Genomic DNA, 18,386 nt, shown 5'->3' with positions numbered 1-18,386 from the left:
ATGGGGGTTAATTACATCATCATTATGACCATCTAAGCCTTAATTATCCCAATCAATTGTTGTTGGCTACATGAATTCTTTTCTGCCATTCTACTCTATCAAGGGCCATAACTTCAGGTCATCAACTCTTTTCTTACTACATATACCCATGTCCATTTGGGCGTTTCCTTGCCTTTAGAGACTTCAACTCGTGCTCACTCACTCCTAACTGGTACTGTTCTTGGTCTCAGTTACACATGACCAAACCATGTAAGTCTACTTTCCCTTGAATTCCCTCGCATGCAGCCATTTCTAAATCTATCCTTGCTTGACTTGCAACTCATCCATCTCAACATCCTCATTTTAGCTACACTCATTCTATGAACATGTTGTTACCTAACTGCACTGTTCCATAGAGCACGGTTGATTTTATAGCCATCTTATAAAACACATTCCCACGAGGTGGGGTGGTTTAAATCTAACAATTTCTTCATTGAACATATATAGTTGACATTACTCAATACATACTATGATTGCAGTGGTTCTTTTTGTTTTTTTTTTTTTTTCCTGTGGAACAAAGTCTCCTCATTTGGGGAGGTCTCCTGATCTGTATTAAACGCTCCCTTGCTTCATTGGGATCATTTGTAACATCTGCCATTTGCTATTCCTTGGGTTTGGGGGGTTTCTTTTATAATTGTATGTTTTGAAGCTACAGAGAGGTCATTCAAGATCAGTATCATTCAACTTGCTGAAATGTTTGTGTGTGGGATTTCATGGGCTTGTTTTGATTAAAATAGGAAAGAAGCTTGCATAGTCATGCAATCCACTTGTATTAGACCTTTTCTCTAACCCCATATTTCCAATCATTCGATGGTGATTTGGAGTGTAAAAGAAATTCTAGGCCATACCCACTAAACTCTTAATTACCCCTAATTTTGGGTGCGTTTGGTTGCACAAAATTTCTCGATATTTTGCACAAAACTAGACTGAATAGTTATGAAATATCATGATATTCAGTGCAACCAAACACACCCTTAAAAAAGAAGGGGAAAAAAAAACTAGTCTAAGCTTGACATACAATAAACCTGATTTTCATGTATCCAAGTTCAAGGAATTCATGCAAGAATATCATTAATTAGAACCTCCGAAATTACCACAAAATCAAAATCCCCCACAAGCACTCATACCATCAATTCTCATTACAACTCCACAAAAAGCAGATGGATATCACAAGTATATATATTGACTTTCTATCAGCAATTCAGTGAAATGGCATCCAAAGGCAGTGGCTAAAAAGATCCAACGGTCTTGAAGCTCTCATGAATGTGCTTCAATGTCTCCTGATCCCTGTTCCATTCGGAATTCGGCGCGTTGACGAAGTGCGCATAGAGCTTGTTCTTGGTGCACGTAACAGAGATCAAGCTATGTGCGCCGGCCCCATCAATCTCGTAGATATAGTAGACCTGTCCCTTGTCGTCCTTCCTTTCCTCCGATTTCACGCTGTCGGCGCTGGAGATGAGATCCTGAAGCTCAACGTCTGACAGAGCGAGGTTGTTCAGCACAACATCCATCGGTGCCAGCTGGCGGAAGCCGGCGAGGAAGGTCAAGTACTCTTTCTCGGTCTTCTTCTTCGGGTTGTAGAACTCGCTGTCGGTGCCGTTGGTTCCCTTCTCGACTTTGGAGACGAGACGCTCCTTCCATCCGTCGGGGACATCGTAGATGTACTCGGCAGAGTCTTTCTTGATTGAATTGCCGCCATAGCCACCGTAGTTGGCCGCACTAGCAGCGGTGCCGTAGTACACTTGGAAGGAGGTGGATGGGTCTGCTAGAGAGGGAGGTGTGGTGGATAGGATGATGGCAGCTGCGGCTGCGGCGGCAGTGGCAGCAATTGAGGATTTGGCTGTAGTGGTTGGTGGGAGAGCGGGTTGTGATTTAGTTGTAGTTGGATTTGAAGGTGTTTTTGGAGTTGGAGAAGAGAAGATGGCTGAAGGAGAGAAGATGGTGGCCATGGGAATTGGTGGACCTCCTTTTTTTTTTCTTCTTCTGCAATGCTTGTTTTATGGCTGGTGTTGATTTTGTTGTTATCCATATCTACTATCTGTGACATGGATTAGGGGTGTTTTTGTAATTTCACAGATAAAGATGGGCTGTTGAAGTGGAAAGAAATGGCATCCGTCAAGAAGAAGGTAGAAAATGCATGTGATGGAAATGGTGGGAGGGGAATTCGCAACCTGATGGCTGGGGTCCGGGGATGTACTGCGAACAGGATACTACGCAAGTGGGCCCACTTTTAGAAGACGGGTCGGGCTCGGGCTGAGCCTAATCCTATCCGTCCAAGCCCCTGGGCCCATAAATCATTCAGATCCACAAGTCAGGTGGACCACCAACATGGGACGATGGGGGATGCCTACCATAGGTTTTTGTGTGGGGCCACCATGGTGTGTATCTTTTTGGTGTAACTCATCAGGATGAAGGTAAGGTACGAAAACATCCTGATCCAAAACTCAGGCGGGCCACAACACGTGAACTTAAAAGAGATTCTAAGTGCAAATTTACATTGACTCCGTTTCTGTGGCCTATCTGAGTTTTCAGTGGGGCTGATCTCCAGGAGTGCAGTAAACATAAAAGGTTTTCGCTTGATGAACGGAGTGGATTTCACATAATATCCCCGGCCTCAAAGAGCTTGGGTGTTTTTTAGACCATATAGCCGTTGCCTGTGACCCTGTGGCTAAGTGGTAGACTGAAGAGTTTCAACGGGAAGTCATGGGTTTGAGTAGAGGTGGGCATCGAGTCGAGTCGAACTACATGGGGTCTAACTCGACTCAATCTAATTTTTCAAGAACTTGATCTGAACTCGATCCGATCCGAACCCTTGTTAGCCTGACTCAAACCGAGTCCGACTCCGTTTGGGAAATCAAATCGAGTCGGATCGAGTTGAGTCTGGGGGGGTGGGGTGGGAAACCGAGAGAGAAAGGAGATAAAGGAGGAGAGAAAGAAGGAGATGACGGAAATCGAGAGAGAAAGAGGGAGCGATGGGTGGGTGCGGCGCCTCCTTCGGGTAGAGAAATGGGGGTTAGGGTTCATTCAGATTTCGGATCGAATCGGTGAGGATTGACCACAATCTGAACTCGATCCGATGTACAATTAGATCTCAGTGGTCCTACTCGATCTGCACCGATCCAGGCCTTCGATTCAGTTCAGATCGGGTCGGATTCGCCGGATCAGGACAGATTCTACCCAACTCTAAGTTTGAGCACCTATTGTGGTCGTGTGAGTGTGCAAACACGTGTGAGATGTGTGCATGTGAAAAAAGAAGAAGAAGAAGAAGAAGAAGAAGAAAAGAAAAGCCATGACAGGGATGCATAAACGGCCTTGATTGTAATATAAACAACATGGTGAGTCCCCACTCTAATGAATGGCGGGTGCTCCCTCTTAGTACGTTCATGGTGCGAATGCCCATCTGATTTTGGATCGGGCTGATTTCATAGATCCCATTCGCCTTATGAGGTGATACATAGTATGGACGGGTTAGATTCCGTGATCATGTCACTAGGCCCACATCTGCCTGGTACCACCCTAAAGCGTGCAGCGGTTCCACTAGAGCGTGCCCCATTTATAATGAGTGGCAATGGGCTCGACCTGGGCCTACATTTTGAACTGGAAACCGGCCTTTTAAGTTATTGATTTTGCTGGGCCCAGGCCCGGCCCATTGCAGACTTAGTTACAAATACAGTGCACAAATGTTCGGGTTCCGAGTTTGTACATGTGGGGCCCATGATAAAATCATCCAGAACGTTGATACGACGAGAGTAACTGCGGATTGCCTTTGAAAATAAGAAAATCCTAGCTAGAAAAATATTTGGATTATATGTACACCATTCACAGTGGCCCTTGATATCACAACGGTTTGGATCACTTGGAAGACTTTTCTTTCCCAGGTGCACTCATATGGTACCTGCACCGGGATGCTGTGGGTCCCACGTCAACTGTCCATCCGATCCACCCCGTCCAATAGATCCGACCTTCGATATTCCCATGTGGGACCGAAAATCAGCCCCAAGAAATCTCGGGTGGGCCAAACTACAAGGAACAGTTGGGATCCTGGGAACGGATACTCCATGAATAAAACCTTCCCCACTGTTTTGTAGGCTCTACAATATTGTCCATAAGCCATCTAGTCCATTCATCAGGTGAGACCCGATAGGATGAAGGGAGACAAAAAGAAAAAAGTCAGGAAATTCCAAGACCCAGGTGGGCCATAACACATGAATTTAGAGGTATTAAGCATGGTGTTACATTTTTTCCCTGCGTTGTGGCCCACCTAAGTTTTGGATAGCCCTTTTTTAAAACTTTATCTGACGGTCACGAGGAGGAGAACACGATGAGCCGGGTGGATCGGATTCGCAATTGATGTGGGCCCCACTGCGTCCCGGTACCACCGGTAACATATAAGCGACCTCCTTCTTTCCACCGCATACACGCGAACACACGGCGTCCTCAAGGCCATTGGTGGACTGCAGCTTAAAAGAATAGTCGATAAGACATTAAGATAATCTTATCCTTTCAATTTGTGGCCTAAAGTAAACGGTTGGGAAGAGAAATACGACACCGGGTCCACAACCGAGTGAAAAAGGGGTCCCGTTAGAGGTCGTTTGGACCTTCCAATATTGCATATATTTGGATGAATGCTCCGTGCATGGTGAGATTCAATAGACCAATGGTCCTGATTACCAAGTCTGGATCCATTTTTCAGAGACTGATGAAAAATGAGGGCTGGGATTGTCTGACAGCTGGCATTTTCAAGTTAAGGCCCATCCCTAGTTGGGTCCGCTAGACAGCAGGTCACGGTTGATTGGGGAGCGGATTAGGTGAGATCCCGCCGTGGGACCCCTGACTGTGGGGCCACTATGATATATGTGACTACATCAATGCCGTCCATCCGTATTAAAAGCTCATTTTAGGGCATGAAAGCAGTTCCTAATCCAAGATGGACCATATTACAGGAAATAGTAGTGATTGACCGTTAAAAAATTTCTGTGGGCCACAAAAGCTTTGTGTGGTCTTGTCATCCGCGTGTTTTATATCAACAGGTTGGATGGCAAATAAACATTTCGGCGGAATCGATGAAGTTTTTAATGGGAGGGATTCAATCACGCCTGTTTCCATTGGTGTGGTCCACTTAAGATTTGAGTCAGCTTAATATTTGGGATCATGCATAAATTGATCTTTCAAAATGGTTGGACAGTGTGGATTTAAGGAAAATAGATCACCGTGAGCCCAACAGTTAGGGGTCTCGCCCACCTCAGTGAACCGGGGTCTTACCTAATCCGCTCCCAGTAGACCAAAGCGGATTGACTGGAGTCCTACGGAAGGGGATTTGGCTAGTGTGCCTCACACCAGTTACATAAATGCTGTATTGACGTTAGTAAGTTGGGTTTGATCATGAGGTATGTTTTATATCCAAACCACACATTCATTTGGCTAGTTTATCTTAGAGCTTGAGAAAAAAACTAAGACATATCACTAGGTAGATATAACCATCAAGTGGACCACATTGCAAGAAACCAGCCTCTTTGGCTCGGCGAATCCCATGGGATTAAAAGGGATGGGATGGATTTTAAGGTAATGGTGGTGGTGTCAGTGGATTGGTTTAAGATCTATGGGATTGCTATACCTCGAGGTAAGTTCTTTGGGTTTGTTTGGCACGCCCGATGTATCTCAAGATTTTACCTTCCAATCTGTCCAACCAAGAGATGGAATTAATTATAAAGTAATGATAATGATGTCAATGGATTGTTTTAATATCCATGAGATTGCTTATATCATGGGACAAGTTCATCGAGTTTGTTTGGCTCATCATGCATATTTGAGATATCGCGATTCCATCCCTCCTAATACCGTGGGATCAATCCGGCCAAATAGGCCCTAGGGGATTGAACATCTACCATTGAAATCCTTTTTGGGGTGACATAAGAAGTTTTTTTTCTTTTTCCTCTTCATTCATGTTTTTGTGATCTTATGAACAAATTAGATGGAAAATAAACATTGTGGTGAGCCCTACAAAATTTTTAACAGTGAAAAACATTATCACTGTTGCTATTTATAATGTGATCCAAATGATCTTTGGATTTGACTCATTTTATATATATAGCCGGGGTTGGCATGTATTGTGCGAAAACGAACGCTTACGTTGCTTGAGCTGAGTTGCACAAACAATTCAAAGGATATTAATGTTACATGCGCCCAAAATGATGTATTTATTATATCCACATCGTTCATCTATTTTTTAAGAACATTTTAGATCATGTACTAAAAAAAGTAGGTCATATACAAAGCTCAAATTGACCACACCACAAATAGTAGCAGGATAATGATTTTCACCATTAAAACATTCATACGAATGTCTTCAATAACATTCATTTTCCATACAATTTGTTAATAAGGTATCAAAGGCCTGAATGAAGAGTAAAAAAACAATATCATACTGATCCAAAACTTCTATGGCCCCAAAAGGGTTTCAATGATAAACGATCAATCCACACTGGTTTTTGTAGCGTGGTCCATTTGATCATTACATCTGTCTTATTTTTCGGCTCAAGACTTAAGATGAGCTCGCCAAATGTATGGACAATTCGGATATAACACATACCTCATGAGGGGACCCACAGAATTTGCAAAGCTCAGATTAACCGAATGATCTTAATCTCTTAATAATATGCATTTGCCGTTGATTCCAAACCAGTCATTATTTTCAATTCAGCGGTCCATTTAATGTCCACCAATCAACCAGTTACGAAATTCAATAGATTGAATTTTCGGCTTGCAGGCCATTGGAACTGGGACCTATGATCTGAACAGTTTAGTTTATGCCAAGTTGCGATTTTTTAATGCCTCTGTATAAACGGTAATAGTCTTCCAGAGTATCAGTTTTTTCCCAAAAAATGAACAATGATCCATAAAATATTGCTCTTCCACTAGTGACGTGTGACGTGGAGTATATTTGAAGCATGAAATCATTGAAATACCAATTATTTGGTACGCTGGCAGAGTATTAAGGTTTGTGTACTCATTTATCGGTCGTACCATGAAATGCATGTAACTATAAATCTAAACCGTCGAGACAGTGTGGCCCAATTTAGATGGAACGTACTCAAAATGTCAAAAAGGAATTAAAAAAATAAAAATCCTGATCTTCGATTCCAATTTTTTGACATTTATTGGTTGAATTCGAACAGTTGGTTACATACCCACCAACCTTTCACTTAACATGGATCCATTCATTTTTAGTAATTAGAAGATGACCCACCCATATGGTGCACTGCGGTTTGGACCCTTCAATTTAAGGGAAATGTATCTGATGCATGCATACGACGATGATACATGCGGCTGCGTGTGAATGAATCGAATCCGCAGAATGTTATGATAAAATAGATGAACCGAGCGGATATATCACATATGGTGGTGTCTACACATTTAAGTCATTTAAGTCAACACTTTTGTATCGGTTTTTTAAGGGATCACTGTTACATTTTCAAATCAATTGAAAAATTAATGATTACTTATTTATCAGAATTTATATGTATACTGTAAAAGCAAACACACCCTTAGATACTCCGGTAGCTCAATGATTCATACGGATTCACTTAGAAATTGTAAATTTACGTACATATGACAAAAATAAACCGTTCAAATCGTGGAATTTAGTTGATATTTGTATGTGCTGAAAAATTGGACTATATTTATGTTCTATATAGCCGATTGTTGGGAATAAAATGAACGGCTAGAATAGAACTATCCAACGGTCCAGAGCCAATAAAGAAATGTCCACTAATCAACTTATATAATTCTCAAAGAAACAGGATTGTGAGATTAAATCACAGTTTGGATATTTTTTTTTGAGTTTACCTGTATTCCACGTGTATGCGTATGAACCATCAAACTCTGCCAGAGTATCAAATAACTCCTCTTCCCCTCCTTGGCAACTCAGACACGCGAGCGACGGAAACCACAAAAAGATTCGAACGGCCCCCACCAGAATCTTCTCTCTCTGTAACTGCCGTCAGGTTTTTTTCTTCCTTTGGAACTTCAAAAAACCCTGTCAGACGAAAAATCTTCGCGCCCTAGATGGAAGCTCTTTGCCCTAAATCAAAATTCAATCTCCGTCATTTCCCTTCAGCTCCGAAACCCTCGCAGGGAGCTTCTGATACCCGTCGATCTCTCTGTCCGAATCACCGCATCAATGTAAAATGGAGAAAATCGATCTCTCCTGCTTCTTCTGGATTATGCAGATTTGTTGTCCGTTCGCAGAACCGATCTGATGATAGTAACTTCAGAACCGTTGGATTTAAGACGGATGGATGGGATGGAAGCTGGATCAAGTTGGTTGGCAGAAGCATTTTCGGTTTTGCTGCTGCTGCTGCCACTGTGATTTCCATCAGCTGCGATTCCCCGGTCCTCGCGGAATCTCTCACGGTAGCTTTCCCAGCTTCTCGAGCTCGTGAGGTGAGAGACTCATTCCAGCTCGGTTTCCCCGCTTTCCCTGCTTCATTTGGATGAATGTCATTCTGTTACCTAATGTATGATTCATTCATGTCTTGTTTCTTGTTCAGGTAAACACGGTTCAGCGGACTCTTGTCGAGGCCTGGGGCTTGATCCGTGAAACCTTCATAGATCCAACTTTTAATCATCAAGGTTTCAAATATTTATGTTTATGAAATCTGCATGTTAATTAACATGAAAGCACCTGTGCTTGCGATTAAGAAGCTTAGTGAGGAGACATATATTTTTTGTAAGATGTAGATAACATTGTTACTTTCCAACTTCGGATTGTGTAATATACTTTCAGGTGGTTAATCAAAATTCAATTTGTTTCATGTTTGCACCAAAGAAGCTATAAGAAAATTTATTTTATTTTTTCCTTTTTGTTGTTGTTGTTGTGATACGAACTCATGTTATGCATGCAGACTGGGACTTAAAGCTGCAACAAACAATGGTGGAAATGTTTCCACTTCAATCGGCAGATGCAGCATATAACAAAATCAGTGGAATGCTTGCAACACTTGGTGATCCCTTTACTCGGATTATTAGCCCAAAGGTTCTGAATCTGATGACCCCTTTACTTATTGCAATAATGATTGGATATACTGTTCAACACCTTCTCCACCAAATAGTTGGTGCTAGGTCTGTCCAGGAATGTTACATATGTCTTCACATCTGTGCTTATGTTGTTTTTTTTAACCATACTTCTGTGCCTATGTTAGTCATGCAAAGCAGAAAATTGCGCATTCTCTTAGTTGGTATTTCTCAGGACCTGTGGCAACAGAGCACTATAGTCACTGAAATTGAATAGCTGAGCTCTGATGGTTGCTTAAACGAGTGGCAAAATCAGGGACTGTACTGATGTTTTTATTTTTATTATTAATTTTTTTTTTTTTTTTATGTTTATGGTTGTCAATGGGTAGTCCTAGGCTAAGCAAAATCAAAATTTTGAATAGCCCGGCCGCAAGCCTGGCCTGAATAGTTCAAAATCTGTGCCGAAGCTGGCTCCAGGCCTGCCTATTGACAGCCCTAGCTTTTAGTAGCTCACTTGAGCTGTACCCATTCTTTGCATCATCTTCTTTTAACCTATTCTTCTTTGCTAGATCACAATCATATGTACTAGGTGTGCTGTTTGGTTTGTTTGAACTTTGAACTCTTTTAGTAGGCACTGGTATTTGCCTTTGCTATTCAGGCTGTTCCCAAACCTTTTCTTCTCCATGAAGTAGTTAGTGGACCATTGATTTATTTGAGAGAAGAAACAGCAAGATAACATTTCCCTTCCTATGCCAGTAAAGGATAAACTTGTCAGGACCATACATACACATTCATGCCCAATATACAAACCGTTCTGTCATCTCTTGCAAAGTTTAAGGTGCATGGAACTTGATGATTGCATAATTCTTTTTTCTTATGGCCATTTATGAAGTAATCATTGTTGTATTTTGCTCTTTTTGTGTAATTACATTGTCCTTGATAGTGTGGAATGGTGGAACAGGATTTATGTTGCCAACCCCAAGATGATGATTAGAGCTGGACACCAAGTCAAACCAAATCGAGCTTGGCACAGCTCGGCTTGGCTCAATCAGCAGACTACCTAAGCTCAAGTTTGGCTTGGCTTTGGTCCTTGAGCTGGGCAGTCCAGCTTGGCTCGGTTTGGTCACAGATCTAGCAAGCTTGAGCCGAGTTCGAGCTCGAGCTTTCGAGCCTAATGCGAGCTTGAGCTTTCGAGTTTGTACATAAAATCCAAATTCATAAATATACTAATCAATTCACGAATTCACAAATATACTAATAAATTCACAAATATACTAATCAATTCACTAAGGTGACCGAACATTGGCAGAATGAGGATTATCGTGTTTTGCTAAAGGTGGCCAGACAATGGCGGACCGGACTGTGGGGGTCGAGTTTGTGCGGAGGCAGACGACCAGGCAGGGGGCCAAAGGCGAATGAGCGAGATTAATTCACTAATCATTTCACAAATTCACAAATATACATATCAATTCACTAAGGTGACCGGATAGTGGCGTACCAGAGGGTTACCGTGTTTTGCTCGGAAAAGGTGACTGGACAATGGGAGACCGGACAGTTACGGCCAAGTCTGTATAGAGGCGGACGGGCGAGAGAGAGAGAGAGAGAGAGAGAGAGAGAGAGAGAGAGAGAGACAGTCAAGACTTGAGAGCAAAGGGCCAGAGGCGATAAGCGAGATGGACAATCGGGCAAGGTGCTAGAGGCGGACGGGCGAGAGAGAGAGAGAGAGAGAGAGAGAGAGAGAGAGAGAGAGAGAGAGAGAGAGAACAGGGACAAGCGAGGTAGACGGGCGAGAGAATAAGAGAGAGAGTCGAGGGCAGAGGGTCGGAGGCGAGACAACTTGTTTGGTCGAGAGGGGCTGGTCATCGAGACTTAGTGAGCAGGAATTGTTTGGCTTGACTTGGTTTGAACCCAAGGTTTGATATGAGCAAGTCGAGCGAGCCAAACGAGCTAGCTTGGCTCGTGTCCAGCTCTGATGATGATGATGACAGTGTCTATTAATATTTGGGACTTCTGTTTGTATGTTGATGTTTTTATAAGTCATAACACAACGGTCAATTATCTCCTCTATATAGCAGGGCCAGGTAATGCAACGATGCATAATAAGCATGGTAATGAACAACAACCTCAACATGCACAAACCACACATGAAGATGAGTTGATAACACGTAATGACATGCTGATTTCATATTGTCAAGCCATAACCATTTAGTCATGATTTTGGAAATCATATAAAGCCATCGTTCTTTTTCTTTGTATCTTCCAGTCAATCTTCTTATTCCTTGCATTTTTTTTACTCAATCGACTTTGGTAACACTAACTTTCACTCAAATACTGTCTTGAGTACCGTTACCACTGAAATTTCTTATCATAATTTAATTGCCTGGGAGTCCGCATCATATTTTTACTCACACCATAATGTATTGTTCTCTTACTCAGACAATTTACCTAGTCTAAGTCTGATATTTTCATTAACTCATTATGATCTATCTAGCATTGGTTTTGAACCTGCAGGAATATCAAAGCTTCAGAATTGGAAGTGATGGAAATTTGCAAGGAGTTGGCCTCTATATAAATGCTGAACCCAACTCTGGCCACTTGGTTAGTGACAGACTCGAAATAGCTTCATCCTCTTTGTTTTTCCTTGTGGCTTCCTGAACTCGAACCATTTCATTGGTTCTTTTTGTGCTACAAGTTAATTGGCTTTTATTAGTAACAGAATTCAACGTAGGTTTTCCTAATTGCATTTAACCCTCATCCATTTTCATTAATTTCTCGTGTGTGACTCATCCATCTTATACTATTTTATACATGAGTGTAATATAATTAATGATATACATCTATCGACACTTTGTCATTAATTTGTTGAAATTCTTGAAAGCATAAACTAATCAGTGTCATTTTACCACTAGCGGTAATATGCCAATATCACTTTAACAGGTTAGGATGGTATGTCATGGCTTTTCCCACAAGGCTAATCCTTTTCTCTTTAGTAATTTTCCAGAATTTATGTTGAGAGTTAGTATTCCCAAAGTCTAGTAGAATGGTGGCATTTCTGTAGGCTCCAGTGGACTTTGCTTGTTGGAAGCTCGGGATGGTTTACAATTTGATGGACCATCAATAACCGCATATTTGTTCCTTCAGTTAACTTCAATTTGTTTTGGAATCAGCTGGGATGCCAGTTTATGTTTTATTGACATAATTGTCATACATTCGCATGCATATTAATCACTTTTTTCACAATGTGACAGGTTGTTCTGTCTTGTATTGAGGGAAGTCCAGCTGCCCGTGCTGGCATACATGAAGGAGATGAGCTGATTGAGATTGATGGTAAGCTAAACAATGCACTTTTTTGGCCTTTCTGACTGTATCCATTACTTGCTAGATGGGTGCATTTGGAAGTAGATTCATCTAACATGTTTGGCCTTCAATATTTACAGGGCAGACGCTTGATGGTCTTGATGTTGAGGCTGCAGCACAGAAGCTTCGAGGGCGTGTTGGGACGGCAGTTACAGTAAAACTTCATAGTGTAATGAGCCTTTTTTTTTTCCCGTCATTTTATGATAAAATGGTGTTCACCAATAGTTGCTCCCCTTAAGGTTGCATAATTTAGCGTTGATCCATTGCTAATATTTATTAATTTTGCTTTTCCAAGTTCTACATCGCTCTAAATTGAAGCATGCCTTGTTTCTGGTTAACTTCTATTCTGTTTTCTGATATATCAATGTTCTCTACCTACGTTTCATAAAAAAATAAAATAATAATAATCAATGTTCTCTACCTCCAAAGTGGAAAAATAGGTTGAGAGTGATCTTCAGAAGCATAAGGATTAGATGTTCCACATGATGAGTTCAATGGTAGTTGCCTTTAGCACTGGATTGAGTACTTTTCTCCACATTGTATACTAAACTGAAACTGTAGGGGACTTGGAAGTCCTTGGTTGCATGATCTTGCACAACAAGGTGCCAACCAACCGTGTCGGATCACGGTTTGAACCAAGGTATTCCGTAATGGTAACAGTGGCTATAATGGCCACCACCATTACCTTTATGATACGGGTCGTAATGGCTGTTACAGCCCCCATAACAGCCGTTACAGTCTATTTTTTTAATTGAAAGAAAATACCCAAAAAAACCTGTATCTGCCCCTTAATGTTGGAAAAAAATCTAACAAACCTGTATTTTCTCCGTAACAAACCATTACGAGGCTGTTACAGCCTTTACAAGGGGCGTAATGGGCCATTAGTGGTGGTTACAGGTCATTTTTGGCATAGCAACTGTTACGACCGTTAAGACCCTATTACGTGTAACAGTTGCCACCATTACCTTTATGGCACACCATGCTTCGAACTCTCTCTTGGTTCTGCTTCCTAAGTCTTTATACTTGCTACTGAAACAAAGGCATCCCTGCTCTCACACCCAAATCTTTTGCCACTTCGCTTTATGCTTTGTGCTACCATATGTAAAATTACAAAAGAAACTAAGCCTTCAATATATCTGAATTCATCCTTCTCTTATTCAAATTTATCCTCTCTTTTTTTTTCTTCTTTTTTATTTGATGTTTGATCCTGATTTGGCAAGATTAGTTGCATATTCTCTTTTCTTGTTTTTTGTTTAACCTTTTTTCCCCCTAATTTGTCCGCATACTCCAAATTATTGATGCACCACTTGGTAAGGTGACACTAAATTATCTGACAACCAGTTTCCAAATTGAAAAATTGGAATTTTCTGGCTTGTTTTGTTACGTTTTTGAAGAAGATTTAAATAAATGGATAATATGATCTGAAGAATTCTCTTCTGGTGTCACAAAATTAAATTAGGAGTACTGTTTTTTTTTCCTGCACGGCCAACTTTTTTCACGAGTTAGGATTTGAAGTTGAACCTTGGGGCTGAGACCTGAGACAATGTTTATTCTCACCATAAGGCTACCATGTTGATCCTTTTACATACTTCACTTCCATCAGAAAACTTTCATAAGCTGACTGATTGACATGTTTATTTTCCAGGTGAGTGATTTTGGAAATGATTTTGGTGCTAGAGAGGTATCTTTTCATGACCTTCTTCTATGCAAACATCTATTTGTAGATCTAGAATGAATCAGTTTCTTATTGACATCATGAAAACATTTCTTCCCACATCAAGAAAACAAGGGATTGTGGTTCATTGTAAATATATGGATTTTATGATGATATTGATTATTTGAGTTTCATCTGAAGGTTGTATGGAAGAATCTGATATGCGTGCAATTTCTGTTTGAAGGTCAAGCTATCTCGCGAAGTTATTAGGATTTCCCCTATATCTATTGCTGTCATCCCTCATAAAGCCCCTGATGGCCATCTCTCAAAGACTGGATATGTGAGGCTGTCTTCCTTCTCTCAGGTGCCTATGGTTAAACTTTTTTTGGTTTTCAAGTCTGGACTACATTTATGTAAATATATTGTGATAGATTTTAATGCTACAAATGTTTATTTTCATGTTGAAGTATTCTTGAAGCTTTGTCGTTATTCCTTTTGATTTGTTAATTTTCACAGCATTCGCTGTAAATCGAACTTACAGAGATGTAGTTTAAACAAAATGATATCTACTGGTAGGTCTGATTTGAGAAATATTAAACAATGCCACAATAACGTAGAAGTATTAACAGTTCCAAAACATCAGATTTCAGTTAGTATTGAATAAAAAGTGCTTTGTTAAGTACCCATTAATGGGTATCAATCTAGTTCATGTGACATGATATGGTCAAATACGACAAAGGAGATGTTTGAATGCTTCTTAGTGTGACCCATGATGCCCAGATATGGATAAGGACGTATTTATGGTAAGTGGAAACATGGCCCTGCATTCTCAGAGTCCAGGACATCCGCCGTGATTATTTTACGAGGAAATGGTGAGGAGTTCTGGAATGAAAAGAATAAGATACCAAATAAAAGAGGACGTTGTTAATTTATATCTGACAAGTATCCATAAAGTATTGAGTACTTGCACTGGTGAACAATAAGCATATACAAGTATGTAGGTGTCATTGTCATTCTAAAGTGTGAGATATTGGGAGCAGGCGGATGCTTGATCCAACATGCATTTTCGTTATTTAATCTATGAGTTATTTGCTTTATAAATCGTCAGCTCCATGTCCACAGGATTGTGGTGCTCTAATTTGTGAAGTTACTCATGTAGCTAGGCATTTAATACCACCTTTTGGTGTTTCTAGAAAAATTGTCTTCATACCAAAAAGAAAAGAAAAGAAAAGGATACTATGTGCAGTAAAAAGGACAACAAACAGAACTTGCAAAATATACTTGTCGAGTAGCTGGAAGTCGTTATATGTGGAGAATATGCAACTAGGATAGAGTAGAAGAGAGGAAGTCTTCTTCATGAGATTGTCCAATCGGATTTGTGAAGGCTTGCAAATATTACTATTGAGTTCACCTTAACCCATGACAGTAAACCACAACGTGACAACTGTTGTGTTACCATGCCGCCTTGTTTAGGACAACTTTAAAGGTTATATGGGATTCTGTAACCATTTTCACTCCAGTCACACCTCTCCCATTCAACTTCGAGAATTCTCTTAAACATTATGCATGGCTATTGCTCATCATGAATAAAATCTTCTGTGCTTTTACTTTTGATCAGACGGCTGCTGACGAAATGGAAAATGCTATTCAAGAAATGGAAGATCAAGGCGTGCAGTCATACATACTGGATCTGCGAAACAATCCGGTCAGTTTTATTCCTCTAAAGTATGAAAAATGAGGCCTTAATAGCATTGTTTCTTGGCTAGTAGCATTTTTGTTCAATTGTTTTCAACAGGGTGGTCTGGTGAAAGCTGGATTGGATGTTGCCCAAATATGGTTAGATGGAGATGAAACTCTTGTCAACACGATAGACCGGGAGGGGAATATGTTACCAATCAATATAGTCAATGGGCATGCCTTAACTCGCGATCCGCTTGTTGTGCTTGTAAGTTCTAACAACAGTACCTCTTTAAACTTCTCACAAGCTCTTGTGACCTTTGGGAGTCGAGATTCAATAAGCAAGCTTGGGCTATAGAGCTCTTTTACTAGTCCCATCCATTGAGATCTTCAGAAAATAAATAAAATGGTCTCTCATCTCAAAAGAATGCATGTACAGCCTTGTGATTCAAAACGGAAGATATTTAATTACCATACCTGAAACAACAACATTATAGAACTGATTGTAACTTTCTTCACTGTCATACTTTATAACAAAAAGAATAGAATCTTCTAATTCTTTTACTGCCTTCTGATCTTGACATTGCTAGAAAACATGCTCTTCCTAGTAAGCTGATGTTAGACGTAAAAACCAATACTTGTCACTTTCATTCAAACCACTGGGGGGATTTTGTTTTTTTCCTTCCTGTATTTTTCTTGAGTTCTTTCTCAATAGTTTTGTAGATCCAGTTCATCACTGGTGATGCATTTCTGTGAATTGTCCAAGAACTTTTTCCTGAGCATGATTGATTTCAATATATTAATTTCAGCCTTTATTAACTTCACTAAGCTTGGAAGATCTTTTGATGAACTGATCAAGCCCCACCGCTCCAATGCTCATCTCACAAGTGCTAATTTTCCTACTTTCGTGCTGTTGTAAACAGGTGAATGAAGGAAGTGCAAGTGCCAGTGAGATTTTGGCAGGGGCATTGCATGATAACGGCCGTGCTATCCTTGTGGGGCACAGAACCTTTGGAAAAGGAAAGATTCAGGTTCTTTTCCATTCCTTATCCCACCGTATTTTTCTTTTACCTGTATGTTAGGAGGATATCACATGGGTACAGCATTAATTTTCACGAATACAGTGTATACTTAATATTGAAGTGTTAACTATCCAATACAGACATGGTTTAAGAACAGTCGACTTGGACTCCTTGAGGTGCCAAATCCAAACCAACTCGAAAGTGGATGGAATACTGAATGTGTTGTTTTTATATTTGCGCAGTCATCCGTTTAAAGTACTGAAATCATGCTTTTCCTGAGTTTAAAATGATGAAGAGTTATCCTTCAAAAAAAAAAAAAAAAGAGATAAAGAATTACCCCTTTAACATGACCTAGTCTTGATTGAGTTGAGTTGACAAGTGCTTAATTGAGGTTTTAAACAATGTTAGCCGACTTGTAAAAAAAGCAACTGTCATTGGAGTATGGTTGAAGAGTACACAACTCCAAAGATTTTCACAATCCTTTATAATACTTCCTTTTTTGCTCCTCCTTCCTAGGTCCCTCGAGTCTTTTTGCAAATCATGCAGGTGGTCTAAAACTCAATGATCAGGACGTGTATTCTAAGCCAAGTTGAACTCAGCAACCCTGAGGGCGACACTTGAGTCTTTCTTTTTGGCTCTTATAGATGTAGGTTGTTATGTGATCTTCAATGTTTTGATTGCTTCTGGTTCCAAATGCAGAGTGTTACTGAGCTGCATGATGGGTCAGCTCTGTTTATCACAGTAGCTAAATATCTATCACCTGCACTGCATGACATAGATCAGGTTGGCATTACCCCGGATGTGCAGTGCACGCCTGACATGCTGACATTGCCCAAAGATTCCTTCTTGAAGGAAAAGAGCTCGCCCTCGTCTTTAGAAGCAGATTCTTGTATCATGGTAGCGGAGCATGAGCTGGAGATTCAGGAATCCAAGGGAACTGCTTCGTGAAAGTAGCTAGCCAGTACTGATTCTGTTGTGTTTGTATACCACCAGATGTATAGATTTATATATGAAGAAAGAAAAATAACAGAATCCCTGTAACATTCTTATGCATACGTGCATGGATGCAGTTATATTAGCAGGGTAAGATAAATGCAAAAATGTTGTGCAGATTGGAAAATGGGTATTTAGTTACCCAGATTCAATGTTATGGATCTGACCTGCAGTGTTCATCGAGTGGGTCCCTAGATGGGCCAATTTGCAAGATTACACCAAGGGACAAAAGATTAGATGGTTCAAACAAAAATCATCCACCGGTCTATGTTCAGCTTTGTAGCCCAATAACAGGACTGTTGCCTTGGGCTGCGCAGTTTGTACTGGGGGTCCAAGGACCATAGTTTCCAAATCCATCCAACTGGTCTGTTGTCCCCCACCGTGGACTGCCTCGAATATGGTTGATCGAATAGTCTTAAACTTTGGATTTGTGGTGGCCTATAGATGGACGGTTTAAAAAATGATCCACATTCAACTGAAAAAGGGCCAAATGTTGGTTGTTTTGGTGCATTCTCCATCAATGGTGGGACTCAACCGATCAGTGATCCGGGTCACCGAACATTGGACCCCCATGTCAAAGATGAAAACCCATCCGTGTGGTGTAAAGAAGTGGCATTATATAAGGGATTTTT

The 18,386-nt window shown here is 40.7% G+C and overlaps 2 protein-coding genes across 2 annotated transcripts; one reads left to right on the top strand and one right to left on the bottom strand.

Annotated features, from left to right (window-relative positions):
* Positions 1-1,084: 1,084 nt before the first annotated feature.
* LOC131220981 (thylakoid lumenal 19 kDa protein, chloroplastic) lies at positions 1,085-2,057 on the bottom strand. The gene has a single exon (XM_058216029.1). The coding sequence runs from the start codon at positions 1,986-1,988 to the stop codon at positions 1,269-1,271; it is 720 nt and encodes a 239-aa protein (XP_058072012.1). The 5' UTR covers positions 1,989-2,057; the 3' UTR covers positions 1,085-1,268.
* A 5,946-nt stretch (positions 2,058-8,003) lies between these two features.
* LOC131220976 (carboxyl-terminal-processing peptidase 3, chloroplastic) lies at positions 8,004-17,871 on the top strand. The gene is made up of 12 exons (XM_058216017.1): positions 8,004-8,481; positions 8,589-8,670; positions 8,943-9,073; positions 11,563-11,649; positions 12,300-12,378; positions 12,489-12,577; positions 14,054-14,089; positions 14,307-14,426; positions 15,681-15,767; positions 15,858-16,007; positions 16,663-16,770; positions 17,461-17,871. Exons 1-12 carry the CDS (start codon positions 8,104-8,106, stop codon positions 17,707-17,709), a joined length of 1,596 nt encoding a protein of 531 aa, XP_058072000.1. The 5' UTR covers positions 8,004-8,103; the 3' UTR covers positions 17,710-17,871.
* Positions 17,872-18,386: the final 515 nt, after the last annotated feature.

The sequence above is a fragment of the Magnolia sinica genome, chromosome 1, assembly GCF_029962835.1.
Source record: "Magnolia sinica isolate HGM2019 chromosome 1, MsV1, whole genome shotgun sequence".
Classification (NCBI taxonomy): Eukaryota; Viridiplantae; Streptophyta; class Magnoliopsida; order Magnoliales; family Magnoliaceae; genus Magnolia; species Magnolia sinica.
This window is presented reverse-complemented; position numbering and strand designations above follow the sequence as displayed.

Bases quoted from the DNA above. Each gene is read 5' to 3' on its own strand.
- LOC131220981 (XM_058216029.1), bottom strand. From the start codon at position 1,988: ATGGCCACCATCTTCTCTCCTTCAGCCATCTTCTCTTCTCCAACTCCA.
- LOC131220976 (XM_058216017.1), top strand. From the start codon at position 8,104: ATGGAAGCTCTTTGCCCTAAATCAAAATTCAATCTCCGTCATTTCCCT. The intron at 14,427-15,680 runs GTGCCTATGGTT...ACTTTTGATCAG, and splicing joins GGCTGTCTTCCTTCTCTCAG to ACGGCTGCTGACGAAATGGA. The intron at 16,771-17,460 runs GTTCTTTTCCAT...TTCCAAATGCAG, and splicing joins TTGGAAAAGGAAAGATTCAG to AGTGTTACTGAGCTGCATGA.